The following is a 17306-nucleotide window of genomic DNA, read 5'->3' on the forward strand; positions in this document are numbered from 1 at the left end:
GCATAGCTTTGATGAAGAATAAGTTAGGTGTATAATCTCAATGGCTTATTCACCAAGCCAGACTGGCCTGCAACATACATTGTCACCACAAGGACATTTCTACCAAGGGAACCTGAATGCCTAGGTCTACTGACCATGAAATTCTTACTAGTTTTGTCCCCAAAGATGACTTTTGTTTTTTGGCCTCCATACTAGGCATTTTAATTTTGTCCACATAATCTGTAAGCGAAGTACATTTCATTAGACTTTATTTCTTCTTCATTATAATTATACTTCTCTAATTTAATATGCCTGAGAGCCCTGAAATTTGAATTTTACTATTCTGAAGCTCCTCAAATATATTGTGACTTAGGAGTGTTTCACATCTTTAAGTGACTTATCTCAGCTATTATATTTTATTTTTCCTTACTTTATTACCAGAAGATAATGTGAACATCATATTCTTGGAATCCCTTACTGTTCACTCTAGGGTCTCCATATGTGAAATACCAACAACACTCTGTTCTTGGTACATCAAATATATTTTTTGGAAACTGGCTATATGAGAAGCTGCTAGAAACTGGGGAAACATCCTTGTTAAGAATTTCTTTTTTTTTTTTTATTTTTATTTATTTATGATAGTCACAGAGAGAGAGAGAGAGGCAGAGACACAGGCAGAGGGAGAAGCAGGCTCCATGCACCGGGAGCCCGATGTGGGATTCGATCCCGGGTCTCCAGGATCGCGCCCTGGGCCAAAGGCAGGCGCTAAACCGCTGCGCCACCCAGGGATCCCTAAGAATTTCTATAAATGTCTACCTTGATGGTTTTTCTAAGAATTCTGTGATTAGTCTGAGGTACCTGTCTTTACTAGTAAAGTTGGAGTGTTTTTTTTTTAAGTCCACATTTTATCAGATCAAATAACTTATTCTCACTTTCATTTTTGCTGAATTGTAGTAGATAGCGGCGTGATGTGATAAAAGCCTTTGCCACAACTGTATAGCCTTCTTTAAGTCATAGTTTCCTCACAATGAAACAGAAGCCAGGGCTGTGAGAGGACGAGACATGATTTATGTCAAGCACCTAGAACAGAATAGACCAGAAATGATCTCTCATTTTATTATGATCCTTATTATTATTAGAAAGTAATTGATAGGTAATATGTAAAATATATAAGCATATAAATTACAGGTAATGTATAAATTGGCAGAGAATTCAGATAATCTGCTGGGGCTTGCCCCATTCACCCAGTTCCTCAGCATAAGGCTTTTAGGCCTCACCTCAGATACTATATTTTACCCAATAGTTCGAATCTATATTTGTGCCTGTGCCTGTGCCCTCGGGCAGGCGTTTGGCTACCAAACACACCTCCACCTCTAGCTTTTTTCCCTTTATTCTAATATTATCCTTTTCCCACTTTCCTTCCTTTCCCTTTATCCCCTCTGGTACTCTGTGCCTCCTCTAGGCACTGCTTACTGTTGCTGGACAACTCAGAACTGAAGACACTTGATCTCTAATAGATTAGGGCCAAAAAAATACTTTTGGAAGGCCTGGTGTATTTTTTCCCTTTTAAGCATCAAAGGGATTTAAAGATCTAGACCTCTCTGCTGAGTTACTGATCCTGCAGTATGTACTGTTTTCTTTCCAGTACCTATAACTACCTGGGAAAAAAGACAAACCAGATGTTGGAGGCTTTTGAACAAAAGGACTTCTCTTCAGCCCTGAACCATCAGGTTAACTTGTTTTTCCCATCATATAAATCACAGCCACTTTTTTTCCCCCACTGGATAATTCTTATTCTCTCTCATGTGCACTCCTGCCACACCTGCCCTCATTAAAATTGCTTACCTACATCTGTCTTTACTTTCCTTCGGCTTCTTACTGGCTCTTATTTAAAGCCAAACCTATCCCCATTGTCTGTGTTGCCTATGTGTCTAATCAGGACAGGCCCCGTACGGGAATGACCTTCTCTGTCCCTCCTGGAAATGATCTTATTTGTATTCTATGTTCAAAGTATTTTTGTGACAATAAAACAATAGTGATAGATTTTTGGGGAAATGACCATAATGCATCCCCTTGAGGACTTCACACCCCAATCTCCAGAGGATATGAAAAAGCTGTGAAGCTGGTAACCCAAAATGGGGAGACTTAATCCAAAGTCAGAGCAGGTCAGTCATCTTCACCTACCATGTGCTGAGAACTGGGAGCATCTACTGGGCAGAAACAAGAGCCAAATGAGTGATCTTAAAGCAGATGCTGGCTTTGAAACAGGAAGACAAAAGCAGCAGTAGCTGATGGATGACAGGGAAGACCCCAGGGGAAATGATGGCTGCTGTTGATGTTACACGGAAGGCAGGCTAGATGTCCAGGGAATGAAGAGCCTCATGAAGGGCAGAACCAGTCTCGCAGCTGGGTAATATGTGTACTTGAGGTAAGTGGAATGAGGTGGAAGGAAACAGCAGGGGCAGAAGAGAAGGACTTTTCGGAGGCCGAGAGGTGCAGGGATTTTCAAGATAGTAAAAGTAACTGGAGTATCCCAAGAAAGTAAGTAGGAGTGAAAGGCATAAGCAAGATCAGAACAGGTGCTCAGAAAACAAACAAAAACAAACAAACAAACAAAAAAGAATGGGTGCTCAGTCCCAATAAGTTAGTCTCCCAAAGAAAATTATTTCTGAAAATTCTAACCTGTTCTGAGTTGAATGACAGGGAGCCCTTCTGTTTAGTAGTTTCTTTTAATGTCTGGCTCAGTTTCCATTTCTTTTTACCCCATTAGTCCCACTCAAATAAGTCATCCCACTCAAAATGGTATTGGTAAGGAATGTAGTTTACCACATTCTTTGTCTTTTCTTACAGAAGGCTAGTGTGAGTGGGTCTCACTGACTCCTTTATTCATATGCTAAGGGCTGAGTCAAGTGCATAACTTAAGGAAAGCTGGTCTCTTGCTATAAAGAAATTTGCGGTCTAGTGAAGAAGCAGACAAGCAAAAAGGGCAGAATTTATTCATTCTCATGGGCTTAAATGCCATCTGTTATATTTACATAAGTGAAATGACACATATAAGTGATATTCCATACTACATTGTTTATAATAGCAAAAGACTGAAACAACCCAAATATCCATCCATAAGGAAATAGTTAAAAACATTATGTTTCAGTTATGCAATGGAATTACATGCAGCCTGTAAAAGGATGAGATCATTTTCTGTGTATAGATCTGAAAGGATTCCATGATATATTAAGTGTACAAAAGCAGCAGACTACAGAGTTGTGAATGTAATGTATTACAGTTTGTGTATGAGGGAGAAAAGAACATATACATAGATGTTTGTAAGGCTCTGGGTATTAAAATTTCATTCTTCACTGAATTTTTTGTTTCTAAACTAATTGATTAAAACAACGTAAAAGTATTATTGAAAATGCATCTCTTAAATGGATGAGAGTCTGTCTCTTATGAATTAGTTCACGAATTCATGGATGAGTATTACATAATGCTAGGATAAGTTAAATTTCAGCATTGATACTATTTGTTTTTTTGTTTTTAGAGAAATAAGTGCTATGAACCCTGTTCTTGTAAATCAGTAGTAAGAATGAAAGAAATTTTGTCATCACAATGTCACTCAATTCTTTGCACAGTTTTTTGGGTTGTGTTAAAAATCACAGAATGCTTTAGTGATTTTCAGCTGACAACCTGAATAGCAACATTGAAAGCAAAAAGTTGAAAGCCCTATGATTTTTTAAAGGACTCTCCCTGTTAATTAGAGGAATTGCTTTGTCATTTTGTCGATGCCAATACCAATATTTTGATCTGCTCCTTTATTTGGTTCCCAGGGGTGTCCCAAGGCAGTGATATAGAAGATATGTCTTTATTTCCTTCAAAAGTGGGATAAGAAGCACTTATGAAAGAGAAATCTAAAATGACAACCTGCATCTCCATGCAAATTCATAGTCTCATCAGTTTTAGAAAATAGCACTTATGAAAGTGGAGGATCCAGAAATTATTTATTCCCATAAATCTTAGCCTTGGCAGAGTGCCCCTTAACTATCTTAGAGAGTACCCCAGAAGCTAGTGTACCTCACTTTAAAAACAATCACACTAACTGATAAGTTTAGATGGATAAAGATCAGCTAGATGGATAAAGGATGCCTACCGCCATCTTAAGTCTATTGTTCAATTCTATCTTTGGTGCTGCTTTTCTGCATGGACTCTTCTTATAAAACTTACATGTATGAAAAAATCTTACCGTATCCTGGCTGATTTTCAACCATCCTCACTTGGCTGTTTTTGTCCACTCTGACAAGGCTTCAGAAAACTAAGGTGTATGGGCCTTTTAGTTTGGGGTTTCTGTCCTTTGACGTCCAAAATTCTTTAATTGTTATCACAGCTTAGTGATGCTGACTGTAGATTTGTTTTTCCTTTCCAGTTTTGTATTCAGAGATTTATCAACTTTGTGCTCAAACTAGGTAAGTTTCCTGCTTTGTTTGCTAATAGGATAAAGGAAATGGAACACTATCACTTTCTTTGAGGGTTCAGTGAGGACACCTTTTAATGTTCTGTTGCAAGCAGAATTTTATTTCCATACTAGCTTCAGGGCCCACCCTATAAAATGGAAACTAGTTAGCAGGTCTCTGGCACCCTTCAACAAATCTCGTTCCCCCATCTTAGCACTTTGTTGGTCTCCCCACTCTGCATCCCATCTTTTGATCCTTCTGAGCACTCCTTCCTGCTACTTGCCTCTACTCATTAGAGTTCTAGCACACTGGCTGATTGCAGCCTGAGTACTTGGAGGAAGGCAGTCTGAATATAGATCTTACTAAATTGTGAATGACTGACAGCTCCCCCAAGAGTATTTGCAACGTAAAAAGAGTTTATTAACATAAGTAAGCTCAAGTGGATGGAGGTTTAGATAATATGACAAAGTAAAAGTTGAGGGAAATACAGTGAATTTGCATAGAGAAACCTTCTCAGGGTCTCCTAAATATTACCCCATCACAAATGACAGATGCCACCATTCACCCCATTCCTGAGGAGACTGACCCTTCCTGAGAACCTGGGTCGAGTCCAGAAAAAGTTTTAGGTTTATTCTTGGCAGACCTCCCACCTCCCCATCAGAGCCTGTCTTGTCCTGGCAACTCCTGCCGAGCCCTAAGCACCTATTATGTGGTATGTCCCTCCTTCTTGCAGGAGGGAAGAAGCTCTCCGCTAGCTCCCTTAATCCTTCAGAGACAGTGTTTCCCATTTGCTTTTCACTTTCATGATTTTTGTCATATTTATGTGCCATAAGTACAATTAACTTACCTATTATTATTCCCTTGTTCTAAGCAATGCTTTTCACAAAACTGTGGTTTGGCATGACAGCTATGCATGTTCCTAAGGTGCATTTAAATAAATATTGAACTATTAAAATTAGAACTACACTTGTACCTGTGTATATATAAGATCATTCTGTATACCAGTATGATACTGCAACATTTTTGCCAACTACAGCTCTGAGATATTAGCTGAAAGTATTTACTCTCTTGCCAGAATATTTGCATTTTAAAAGTGGACTGACTCAGGGCACCTGATTGACTCAGTAGGTTAAGCATCCAACTTGATTTCAGCTTAGGTCATGATCTCAGGGTCATGAGATCAAGCTCTGTGCTGGGCCTGGAGTCTGCTCTGGATATTCTCTCTCTCTCTCTGCCTAGATAGATAGATAGATAGATAGATAGATAGATAGATAGAAAAAAATGGACTCATGAAGATAATTTTTATGGTTTAAAAGAGCATATCTTTAAAGAAATCATTTCAAACTTCCCTGGCGGGTTGGAGCATTCATGATTTAGGCAAGGAGAGACTTAATAAACTCGTAGTCTTGTTATGAGAGTAGCTCCCTGTTCTGCCATTTGTAAGAAGCCTGGGACGGCCATTTTGCATTCATCAAACTATTCTCTGTATCTTTGGTCATGCTATTTTTCTTCCAGATGCTCAGTTGTTATGATTAGTTAGCTTAGCAAAAGAAAGTTACTTCTCATTACCTTGGGCTCAAAAGCCATAGCCAGTTAAAAAACAAGTACCTTTCTTTCTGTGCTGTGTTGTTTCTTTAGATCTACCTTCAAAATCCCTAATTCTATCTTCAGCTCTGTTTTTTTTCTTTTTACATTTTATTTATTTATTCATTAGAGACACAGAAAAGCAGAGACATAGGCAGAGGGAGAAACAGGTTCCCTATAGGGATCCCGACTTGGGACTCAAACCCAGGACCCTGGGATCACACTCTGAGCCAAAGGCAGATGCTCAACCACTGAGCCATCCAGGTGTCTCAACCACTGAGCCACCCGGGCATCCCTTCAGCTCTCTTTTCTACTATTTCATTTCACTGAATATATATTTTTCATTCCTAGTATTTTTGTTTGCTTTTTCCCAGATCTTTTTTTTTAAGATCATTTATTTATTTATTCATGAGAGACAGCAAGAGAGAGAGGCAGAGGCACAGGCTAAGGGAGAAGCAGGTTCCCTGCGAGGAGCCCGATGCAGAACTTGATCCCGGATCCTGGGATCACGCCCAGGGCCAAAGACAGACACTCAACCGCTGAGCTACCTAGGTATCCCAATCTTCTTGTTCTTTATATATATGCTCTTCTCTTAGCCTATGGCTTCTAGTCCAGTTCTTTTATCTCTGTGAGGTCTCTTTCAGAATTTGGTATCCTCTAATCTCAGGATGTGGGATTTGTCAGTTGTGCATTTGCTAGCTCTTGTGCAGCTTCTTTTTCTCATGTGTTTTGTAATTTTTAACTCTGAACTTGTTTTCAGAGACTGTTGTTTTCTGGAGAATCCATTGTGCTCTGGGTTATAAGGGGTCCTAACAAGTGGTTTTACATTTGCCTCTGTTGGACACTATAATTTCACCAATTCTAACCAGTTTTTTAGGTTAATTTCTTAGTCTGGTTTTTACACCAAGGGTCTAATGCAAATATGGTTTCAGCATTCATATGTGGCACAGGCTTGGGATTGATTCCTTTCATATGATCTTTTTCCATCCACAACCTGGCAAAAGTCAAGCTTCCTTGCCTCTGTCCCCAGGCCAGCAGGCCAGGTTTTCTTCTACTGCCTTTTATAGAAGGCTGGCTACCAGTTTTGCACAGGGAGTTTAGTTTCAGCCCCCTGCTATGCACAGACCCAAGGGTTCATCTAGCATTCCTGCCCCAGCTTTATAACGCCAGCTCTTAAATAGCAGCATCTTAAATAATGCCATTCTCAGAGACTTCTTAGATGTGATTTAACTTAAAAATTCTCTCTTAGCAATGAAGTCCTGTGTCATGTGATCCATGCAGTATATCCCTGAATCAGATTTGCTCATGCACCACTTGGCTTCAGCAACTCACCACACCGACCTCTTTATTCCTGATACCATTGGTCCCTCTTTCTTGCTTTTGAGGTTGACATTGAGTCTTCCTTTCTTTTGTTTTGCAGCTTGTCAATTTGTTGAAAAACTCTCTACTTGTTCTATATGTTCAAGGCAGAAAGAGGGATTTCCTATGTCTGCTCAGTCTGCCATAGTGATAAAAAATGTTCCCCTCTCTTCCACCTTATCCTATTGTAGAAGTCACTGTAAGAATACGATTTCTTCTTTGGAATGTTTGTGGTAAAGTGGATGCTCCTGGTCATATTTCCTTGTTTTCCCATCTAGGTTTTGGAGTGTCGCAGACCAAAGCCATCATGACTCTGGTCTCTGGAATTCCAATGGGCCCACCCCGGCCTCCACTGCAGAAAGCCTCCAGGGAGTTTATTGATAATGCAAAAGCGAAGCTGAAGAGCCTGGATTTCCTTCTTTCCACTGATTTAAAGGATGGAAACTTTGAATCCTGTAGCTAGTGCCTCTCTCATCAAATCAGAGTGTGTACCTTGAATAGTGCATTCATTTCTCAGAGACTTAGGTAAACTAAACTCTTTTCTAGCAAACGAAATCTCACCTCAATCAACAAGTGTTTAAGTATCTTCTGTGATCCTAAAAATGTTTTATTTTGTGAAGGGGCAAAAACTGTAAAAGGAGTCATGAGCTCTGAGTCATTTGATATTTCACAAAGTTTTTGTGGAGAAATTTCTACTTATATGGATGAAATGGAATCAAGAGGAAAATTATAATGATTCATTCTATCTGCCTTTAGGAGCTTTCATTATTTTGATTTCTGATTCTTAATCCTATTTTAAAATTCTCTAATTTTAAACCATTATAATGTACTTTCATTTTAATAAATATTCATTTGGGCTCTAGGACAACTCTGAGTTTAGGCAGGTACACTTTAATGCCAAATTACAACGTGACTCAACTCTACACAACTATTAACACCCCAACTCACTTCACTGCTCAGTCTAATTCTAGAATAGAATTCTAGTTAATTCAGATTAACTGTGATGTCTCAGTTTCCCCCCAAAACACTAGGTTGGGTGAAGACTTGCTTTAGTTTTTACTAAAGGGCCCATTTAGAGTAAGTTTCCATGAAAAAAGAAAAGGTTCTCCCCAAGTATGAACGCAAGTTTCACCTCTTGCTATACAGGGGATTTCTAAAAGCTCAAAGTCTCAAAGAACCAAAGAGCTCTCCTGGGCACCACACACTTTCCCTTTCCCCATTGGGAAGAAAGTATCTCCCCCATAGTGCCCTGAATTATTCTAAGTGAAGGCCAACGTCCCTTCAATGGTAAGCCCGGGGGCTACTATTATTTCCTGATCACACTTCCAGCACATTTCTTCAGTGAAGAAAGATTTGGGGAGAACCCAGAGATTTCACTCTAGCTTTCCCTACACATCCTCTTTACTCTCTTCTTTCTCAGTATGGCTGCTTAGTCTCCTTTCCAACAAATCCTGGTGAGTGCTTCCCAGTAATAAAGTGTATTGTCAGTAAACCCTTGGTAATTGTAAACCTTACTTTCCAGGCTATCAATTACCTAGGATTTTGTTTTTGTTTCATCTCTAATGAGTCTCCTCATTGGCAAAAGGGAAGTATTGAAATTCGTAACAGTTTTACTCTCTATATTTTATCTCTTAAAAAGAGAAACCTTTTTGAAATGTGAATTTGAAATTATCTGTGGATTTAGTTACCCTTGCCAATTGATCAGCTGGTTAAGGGTTATATTTGTGGCTCCTCACTCTTTTTTTTTTATTGCTCAGGAATGACATGTGCCGTTTTCTCCTATTTCCTTCTCCTTCAAGAGTAAGACATCAGAGTAAGAAAGTGAACTGCAGTGACTTATGTGAGCTTATATTCTCTCACTGAAACTTTTCTTTATAGCCATTAATTTGAAAAGGAAGAAAAGGGAGATTTTTGGTTGAGGAGGTATCATATCCTTACATAAGTATACTAAGGCCAAATTAATTTTTTCAATGAAGATAAATCTTGACTATCCAGTAAAGAACTCTGTTTTTCTGTTTTCATTCTTCTGAAGTCAGTGCTTAGATAGCTTTGAAGATGTTTAATGAAATCTTGTGAACACAAAGAGAAATAAGAGAATTTTTTTTAAATGACCAGGGTTGAGTTTAGCTCTGTGTGTTCTAACATCCAACTCCTTGGAAATGAGTGTTACACAGCAATAGTTACTAATAATGCCTTTTATCAAAAGTAAACTTTTAGAGTATTATAAATTTACTGTTACCTTTGAATTTAGTTTTTAATATTGAAACTAAAATAATGATATGAAATTCTTCACTCAGCACACTAAAAGTGGATTTTTAACCATGTTTTTTTCAAGATAGAATTCTGAGATTAATTCATTGAGGCTGGTGGAAGGACAAAGTGATTCCAGGGACTGGTTTTACTTAGGATTTATTCACAGATGTAGGAAAATGCCATCTCACTAGTGTACATGGGGAGTGGGTAATGCATATTCTTCCCTGAAAGTCTGTTTGCTACAACTTGAGAGAAATTTCCTTTTTATGATCCATGAAGGGTACATAAAATCCCTTCTGTCAGGAATCCGAAGCCTGAGAGAAGGCTAGGTTGGGCTGGGGTAAGGGACATCCTATAATGACTGTAGTCCAAGACCAGGATCCAACTGGGCTCCCTTGGGCTTTCACGTGAGGAAGAATGGAGTGGGACTTACATGCCTGTCAAAGTAAGAAGAGTAAAGAATGGATCTAATCCGTTTAACCACTATCTTTATCACACGTTCACTCAACCCAATTTCCTTCAGTTAAACTAAGAAGGAATCTTGGAATCAAAGTTGTACAAATGGCAGAGCTAAGCCCAAGGTAGAGGTGGGGCATTGCCTTGCACTCTGGGTTCCTGGGGCTGAGAAATGGCTACTTGGTGGACAGAATAACCCAAATCATGTTTTCACTGCCAACTCCTTTGGTGACTCTTGAGAAATCTTTTGATACATAGGACACTTTTTTAGTACTTTAAGTTAGACAACCAGAAGGAAAACTTTACAGAAATTTCCTAAATCTTAATCACACATTAGCTTAGTAAAGATAATGGAACAGATTCCACAAAATGCACAAAATGTATATAGAGCCTATATCCAGCAGGACTTGTTAAGCTGTGTCTATATACCAATTACAGAGTGTTCAAGTTGTATGCCAGATGGTGCACCTAGGTGCTTGGACATCATGTTCACCTCCAATATTTATTCTGCACAGCAGCTAGAATGACCTTCATTAATGCCAAATTCCCAGATTTGAGCCAGATGTTGGATGAAGTCCTGTAAGCACAGAAGAAATTTTCAAATATCAACCTTTGATGTGAGGGACGGGCCTCTCACCCATCAGCAAGCACACATAACCAAGTTATCTTTGAGGTCCTGGAAGCGGGCTCCCACTGACAGGCAAGCATGTCAGGGTCTCAGAGTGATCAAGAGTCCAAGTCTAGTTGGCCCCGCTTAAGATCCCCTGTCTCAGGTAGGAGGAGTTGGCACCAGGACAACATACCACATTCCTGGGAATGCTCAGGCTACACTGCAACCAAGTGATCAATCTCAGAACTTGAGGGAATGGGCACAATCTAAAGCATCTCTTACTAAGACTGCAGGTAATATTCACAAGCCTGGGAGGTCTGCAGGTTGCAGTTGCTATCTGGACTCTCCAGGACATTGACCCAGTTAGTATTGTCCTTCTCCTTTCCCTAAGGAAATCACTTCAGTCAGCTTTGAGTTCCCAATGTGAGCAGCCCTCCTGAATCCTTCCACTGAGTATTCTCTACCTTTTGCTGCCTCTCTTTCTCTGTCTCTCATGAATGAATGAATAAAATCTTTTTTAAAAATGTGCTCCTCCTCTAGGTTTGTTTTTTATTGTTATTTCTGTTTTACTGTCTCTGTTCACTTTTCACTGCAGGTGTAAAGCATTCTGACTTCTGAGTGCAACCCAGCGTCTGCACTTTAGGCAGCCTCCAGGCGTGGTCTCCTTTCTCCTAAGCCCCAGGCAGCTTTCAGTGAAAGAAAGCCCAAGTCCATCTGGGATCAGCAGTCCTCAGGGTAGATGCTTACTTACATCAGGGTTCTCTTGCCTCTTCTGATTCATTTTTCCTTTCACTTTTGTTTACTTTTAAGGTATATCTTTACTTTCTTGGCAGCACAGCTATGCATTTTTTAAAATTATATTCAACATTTTTTTGTTATTTTTTCATTAGGTTTATTGGAACATCTCCATCTTTTTTCAAGTTGGAATCTTTCACTGTAGATGTTTCTTCTAAATAGAGCAAACATATTTTGCTATGTGTTCCAATCTAAGAGACATTTTCTCTTAATAGGTGAGTTTATCCCATTTACTTTTATTTAAAGTTTTTTTTTTAAAAGGGCACCTGGGTGGCTCAGTCAGTTAAGTGTCCAACTCTTATCTCAGTTCAAGTCTTGATCTCAGGTATGTGAGTTTAAGCTGGGGACAGCCTGGATGGCTCAGTGGTTTAGTGCCGCCTTCAGCCCAGGGCGTGATCCTGGAGACCCAGGATCGAGTCCCACGTTGGGCTCCCTGTATGGAGCCTGCTTCTTCCTCTGCCTGTGTCTCTACCTCTCTCTCCCTGTGTCTCTCATGAACAAATAAATAAAATCTTAAGAAAAAATAATAATAATAAGCCCAGTGCTGGGCTCCATGCTGGGCGTGGAGCTTACTTTATTATTTTTTTTTTAAAGGTTTTATTTATCCACTCATGAGAGAGACACAGAGGGAGAGAGAGGCAGAGACACAGGCAGAGGGAGAAGCAGGCTCCATGCAGGGAGCCCGATGTGGGACTCGATCCAGGGTCTCCAGGATCATGCCCCGGGCTGCAGGCGGCGCTAAACCGCTGCGCCACCGGGGCTGCCCCTGGAGCTTACTTTAAAAAAAAAAAGAAAGAAAAGTCTTTCTAAAGTAGTTTGCAGAGGGAAACATATTATTTTGTTATAACAAAATGACAATACACTAGTATCCAATGGGAAATTAACAATTCTGGATATGTGAAACTAACACTGAAAAAATGTAAAATCTCACTATCTTATAGATGTATATTAGTATCCATGAAAGCTGATATAAGCAGATGACAAAATGCTCCAATGCATGGGAAAATAAGCCCCACACCTTAATATGGGAACCATTAAAGCAAATGTTAATATGATGTTTCAGTGGCTACATAAGTGAGAAGCAGCCAAAGTGTTAACTAAATTTAAACAGATTCCCATAGAAAAAAGGCAGAGAAAGCAAATAGAATTGTAAAAGCAGAACAAAGCAAGTTGCAAAATCCAATGACCTTGAATAAACTTGTAGATAAACAAATGGCTCCATAGAAACTGGTACAACAGATATAGAAAAATAACTCATGTGAATGATTTCCAATGTCATGTTTGCTTGTAAAAAAAAAAAGCAAGTGTTCACTGATCAATATGCACAGCAAGCCACAAAAATGAATTCTAATAGAAACTGGCATCCATGAATACCGTAACTACATGACATGGAAGGGAATAATTTTAAAGCTATCAGATATGTTACGTTCTTCATCCTCAAAACCTATACAATCATTTCTGTTGGAATCTGGATTATGTACTTCATCTATGACATTCACCACATTAAACAAGTCATCAGTCCTTTAAATCTCAAGCTGTTAATAGTACCATTATTTATTCGACTTTTATTTTTTTTAATTTATTTTTATTGGTGTTCAATTTACTAACATACAGAATAACCCCCAGTGCCCGTCACCCATTCACTCCCACCCCCCGCCCTCCTCCCCTTCTACCACCCCTAGTTCGTTTCCCAGAGTTCGCAGTCTTTACGTTCTGTCTCCCTTTCTGATATTTCCCACACATTTCTTCTCCCTTCCCTTATATTCCCTTTCACTATTATTTATATTCCCCAAATGAATGAGAACATATAATGTTTGTCTTTCTCCGATTGACTTACTTCACTCAGCTTATTCGACTTTTAATAAATGATTGAACTTTTGTTTTATTATGTTGTATTTGCTGTGTTTAGCATCTTTTGGGCCCTATCCTCACTCCAAGTCTGTATTGTTTGCTCAGGTAGTGAGCATGCACAATTCCACTCAGCAGCATCTCTCTCTGGATCTATAGCATTAGGTTTGAACTTAATGTTAGCTCAGAGCCTCCCTGGCTTTTAAGCCATCAGTTACTGTAGTTAACACTTTTCTTGTTAAGTGTATTTTAGAATTGATACAACATAGCATCTTCCCATTTTAAAAATGAAGTAACTGTAGCAAGAAGAAGTTAAATACCTTATGGTCACACATGGTCTGTGGCAGAGCCAGAATATGAATCTTAACTGGGTGACACCAGACTACATTTCACACCGAAAATCCTAAAACCATATGTCTACTTTTAACAATACTTCTTAGCTAGTGTTCTCCCTAAGATTCAAGCCTGATGTAGTGGAGAGTCAGGTTCGATATAGTATGAAATGACAAACACTATACCATATTGTATGGCAGGCAGATTGCCTCATGGTTATAAATATATGCTCAGATCCAGGCTGTGTGGGTTCAAGTCTTGGCTCCACTGATTACTATGTATCTGACCTACAGTATTTTATTTAACTTCTCAGTCTTTCAGTTATCTATAACAGAATTAGAATACCTATCTCTTGATGTTATTATCTATCTCCTGGTTTTTATGAGGATTACACCAAATAATAAAGTTCTTAGAATAGTTACCTGGCACAGCATAAACACAGTGAAGTATTAGTTTTTAGAGCTATCCAAGGCATTCAGTATAGGCTCTTTATACAACAGAGAAACATTACATCACTGCTAAATCTTTTAACTAATAGCTGGCAAAATAAAGTAGAAAATGATACTAAACCTGAGGCAAGAACTGCAATAGAAATTTGCATTTATTATTAATGGAGCCCAGATGATAGTGCCAGTCTCAGATTTGTTTCCTGGGTTGGGAAGTTTTTACTGTTTCCATCTAACCATAGAGGGTAGGAAATGAAAAATATCTGTGGGCTCTTGAATGAGCCACCACATGTGACTATTTGGAACAGTGACTTATATAGTGAGACGATGCCTTTTGCTAAGTGATTTGAGAGGAACGAGCAGATCAAAGATGCATGGATGAGAAAAGGGAAAACAATGAGTCATCACTAAAAAGATGTGCATATGAGATGGTGAAGTACGTGACATGACTTTGTATTAAAAATGTCACTCTTGAAGCAGTGTGATGAATAGACTGGAAAGCAGAGACAAGAAACAGGTAAACCATTTGGTGGTCTATTGCAATTGATACCCAGTGGTAAAGCTCTAACTAAGAAAGTGGTAGCAAGGAATGAAAGAAGAATAGAACCTAGATATAGAAGATAGTTGCATTTGTTATTTATTCCATATAACAAATCACCCCCAAACTTAGCAGCTTAAAACTACAAACATTTATTAACTCACACAGATTCTGGGTGGTTCTGGCTCAAGGTGTCTTACAAAGTTCCAGTCAAGCTATAGGCCAGAGCTTCACTCATCTCAACGTTCAACTGGGGCTGGAGAATCTGCTTCTTGGTTCACTTATATAGTAGTGAGCAGGCCTCAGTGCCTTGCTGGCTGTTGGCTTCAGCTTGCTTTCTCTGGAAAGAGAGAAAGAAAGAATGTGCCAGAGCCCAAAACAGAAATCATAGTCTTTTAAAGCAATCTCGGGAGTGACCTACCATCCCTTTCCGTATGCTATTGCCCAAAAAGACCAATCTTAGACCAATGTAGGACGAGACCAGCCACTTAAAACACTTCAAACCTAGCAATATAAAATTTGTTTACTCTTCCTAAAGCAAATAGGACCACAGTCTTTTTAATGTTCTACCAAGAATGTGACCTACAGAAATGTGACATAATAACCAAGTGTTAAGTTACCAAGTCTATACTAATTTGTTAAGTAGCAATAGAAAACTAAACTTTGAGATGATTTTGTGGAAATGGCCCATTCAATCCACATTTTCTTTTCCTTTAGCCTCTGAATTTCTTCTTTAATAAGCTGCCCAAAGTCTTTTAAGTTCTTTCAAATCATGATCAGAAAACTCAACTATTTCTAAGCCTTCATTGTTAATAATAGTTGAATTAAAGTTTACAGAGCTAGGGCCACATTTTAATACAATTATTAAATATTGCCTTGTTGGACTTCTAGTACTGCAAACCGTTCAAAGGCTGTCATTTCTCCCTTTGCAAACAAAAACTAAAATTAAAAGCAGAGAGGCCAAAGTTAATCAGAAGTGTTCATAGCAACTCTATTCATATTAGCCCAAACTAGAAATTACTCAAATCCCCATCATCAGGAGGATGGATAAACCAATCGTGGATAATAAGATGGGGTACTAATAGCAATTTTTAAAAAAAAAAAGTATGGCTATATTTAACAGCATGCATGAATCTCAAAAGTATTATGTTGAGTGAAATAAGCCAGATGCAAAACAGTACATACTACGTGATTCCACTTTTGTGAAGTTCAGGAACAAGCAAAACTATCATCATAAAAGTCAGAATGGTAGTTTCCTCTGAGACAGGACACAAGATAACCTAGTGGATGATAGGAATGGCTGATATCTGGATTTGGGTGGTAGTTCTATTGGTGTACGTACACACAGGCTAAAAAACAAAAACATGAGGGGCTGTACATTCAAGGGTTGTTCATCTTTACATATGTAAATACTCCAGTTAAAAGAAAGGGACCACAATTAACTGAATTAATTATGTATGAAAATTTGGGGTGAATTCTTTTAGTATAGTCTGTGTATAACTAAAAGCATGGTGACCTGCCAAAACAGTTCACTTCCCTTGAGGGAGTTCAGGAAAGACTTATGCTTGTGACCCACAGTCAAGGGAACCACAGAACTTTCTTATAGGGGATTCACGAAAAATGGATCAGAAGGAATGAAATAAAATGCAAAAACTGTGGCCATCGGCTCTGCTTCCAAGGGAGGAATTTGGATCATATGAAGAAATAACAGCCATTTATTTCCCCACCATCCTCTCCTCCCAAATATCCAGTTATCTGTGTTGCAGACGTTTCCTACTAAGAGCTTAGGTGTTTACCGTAAAGAGTTGCCTTGACCGGTGGTAGAGTTTCCCTTGGAAATGTCTTGTTCTTCAACTGATAATCTTTGGAACTGCCCAGCTGGGAAGATCATGGTGCTCAAGGTACTTTGAGAACACAGACATTGTTCTGTTTCAAACTTTATTCAGCCCTAACTGACTTGACTTGTTACCTCTTTTCCTCCTTACAGGGGAATATAAGAGCCTGCAGTTCTCTTCTCCTGATCCTCACATGGTTATCTTCTTGTCTGCTTTTCAGATGTTGGCTTAAATATTAACTTTTCAGAGATGATATTTTTAACCATCCAGTTTAAAATAGCCACCCAGGCAAATTCTATCTCAGCATTAACATTACATTTAATTCTCTGCATAGCAACTTATTTCCAGTGAATATTTTATTTGCATTCTTTTTTATTGTCTGCTCAAATGCAAGCTTTCATTGAATCTGTGGCTTTATGTCTTCATTGGTTTTAGGTAATACTTCTTCAAATACTGCTTTTTCTCCATTCCATCTCTCCTCCATTATTGAAACTTTAATTAGATGTATACTATATCTTTTCACCATGTTCCATTCATCTTTTAGGTTCTTTCGTGTATTTATCATTTGCTTTTCTCTGCAAGGTCCAACTGGATATTTTCTACTGATCTATTTATTTACCATTAACCAATCCTTTTTCCTGCTATATACAATCTATTAACCCATTAATTAAGTCCGGAATTTTGGTGATTCCATTTTCACTTTTAAAATTTCTATTTGAGGGGATCCCTGGGTGGCGCAGAGGTTTGGCGCCTGCCTTTGTCCCAGAGCGCGATCCTGGAGACCCGGGATTGAGTCCCACGTCGGGCTCCCGGTGCATGGAGCCT

General features: G+C 38.8%; 1 protein-coding gene and 1 long non-coding RNA gene across 5 annotated transcripts in view; one reads left to right on the forward strand and one right to left on the reverse strand.

Annotated features, from left to right (window-relative positions):
* NPL (N-acetylneuraminate pyruvate lyase) overlaps positions 1–11212 on the forward strand; it is a 39214-nt gene extending 28002 nt beyond the window's left edge. Inside the window, exons 11-13 of one of the 3 annotated variants that reach the window (XM_038542249.1) lie at positions 1625–1709; positions 4397–4436; positions 7646–11212. In XM_038542249.1, the coding sequence (XP_038398177.1) occupies positions 1625–1709; positions 4397–4436; positions 7646–7830 (310 nt within the window). In that variant the 3' untranslated portion in view covers positions 7831–11212. The remainder of the gene's footprint in view (positions 1–1624; positions 1710–4396; positions 4437–7645) is intronic. The other 2 variants (XM_038542250.1, XM_038542251.1) reach the window with 2 other exon arrangements.
* LOC119872509 lies at positions 789–17288 on the reverse strand. Of its 2 annotated transcripts, none has more exons than XR_005361994.1 (3): positions 16443–17288; positions 14811–14986; positions 789–1059 (listed from the first exon to the last, which is right to left on the reverse strand). It is a non-coding gene; the product is annotated as an uncharacterized LOC119872509 (long non-coding RNA). The 2 variants fall into 2 exon arrangements; XR_005361993.1 differs by lacking the exon at positions 789–1059 and adding an exon at positions 10145–10653.
* Positions 17289–17306: the final 18 nt, after the last annotated feature.

Source organism: Canis lupus, chromosome 7 (genome assembly GCF_011100685.1).
Source record: "Canis lupus familiaris isolate Mischka breed German Shepherd chromosome 7, alternate assembly UU_Cfam_GSD_1.0, whole genome shotgun sequence".
In the NCBI taxonomy this organism is placed as follows: domain Eukaryota; kingdom Metazoa; phylum Chordata; class Mammalia; order Carnivora; family Canidae; genus Canis; species Canis lupus.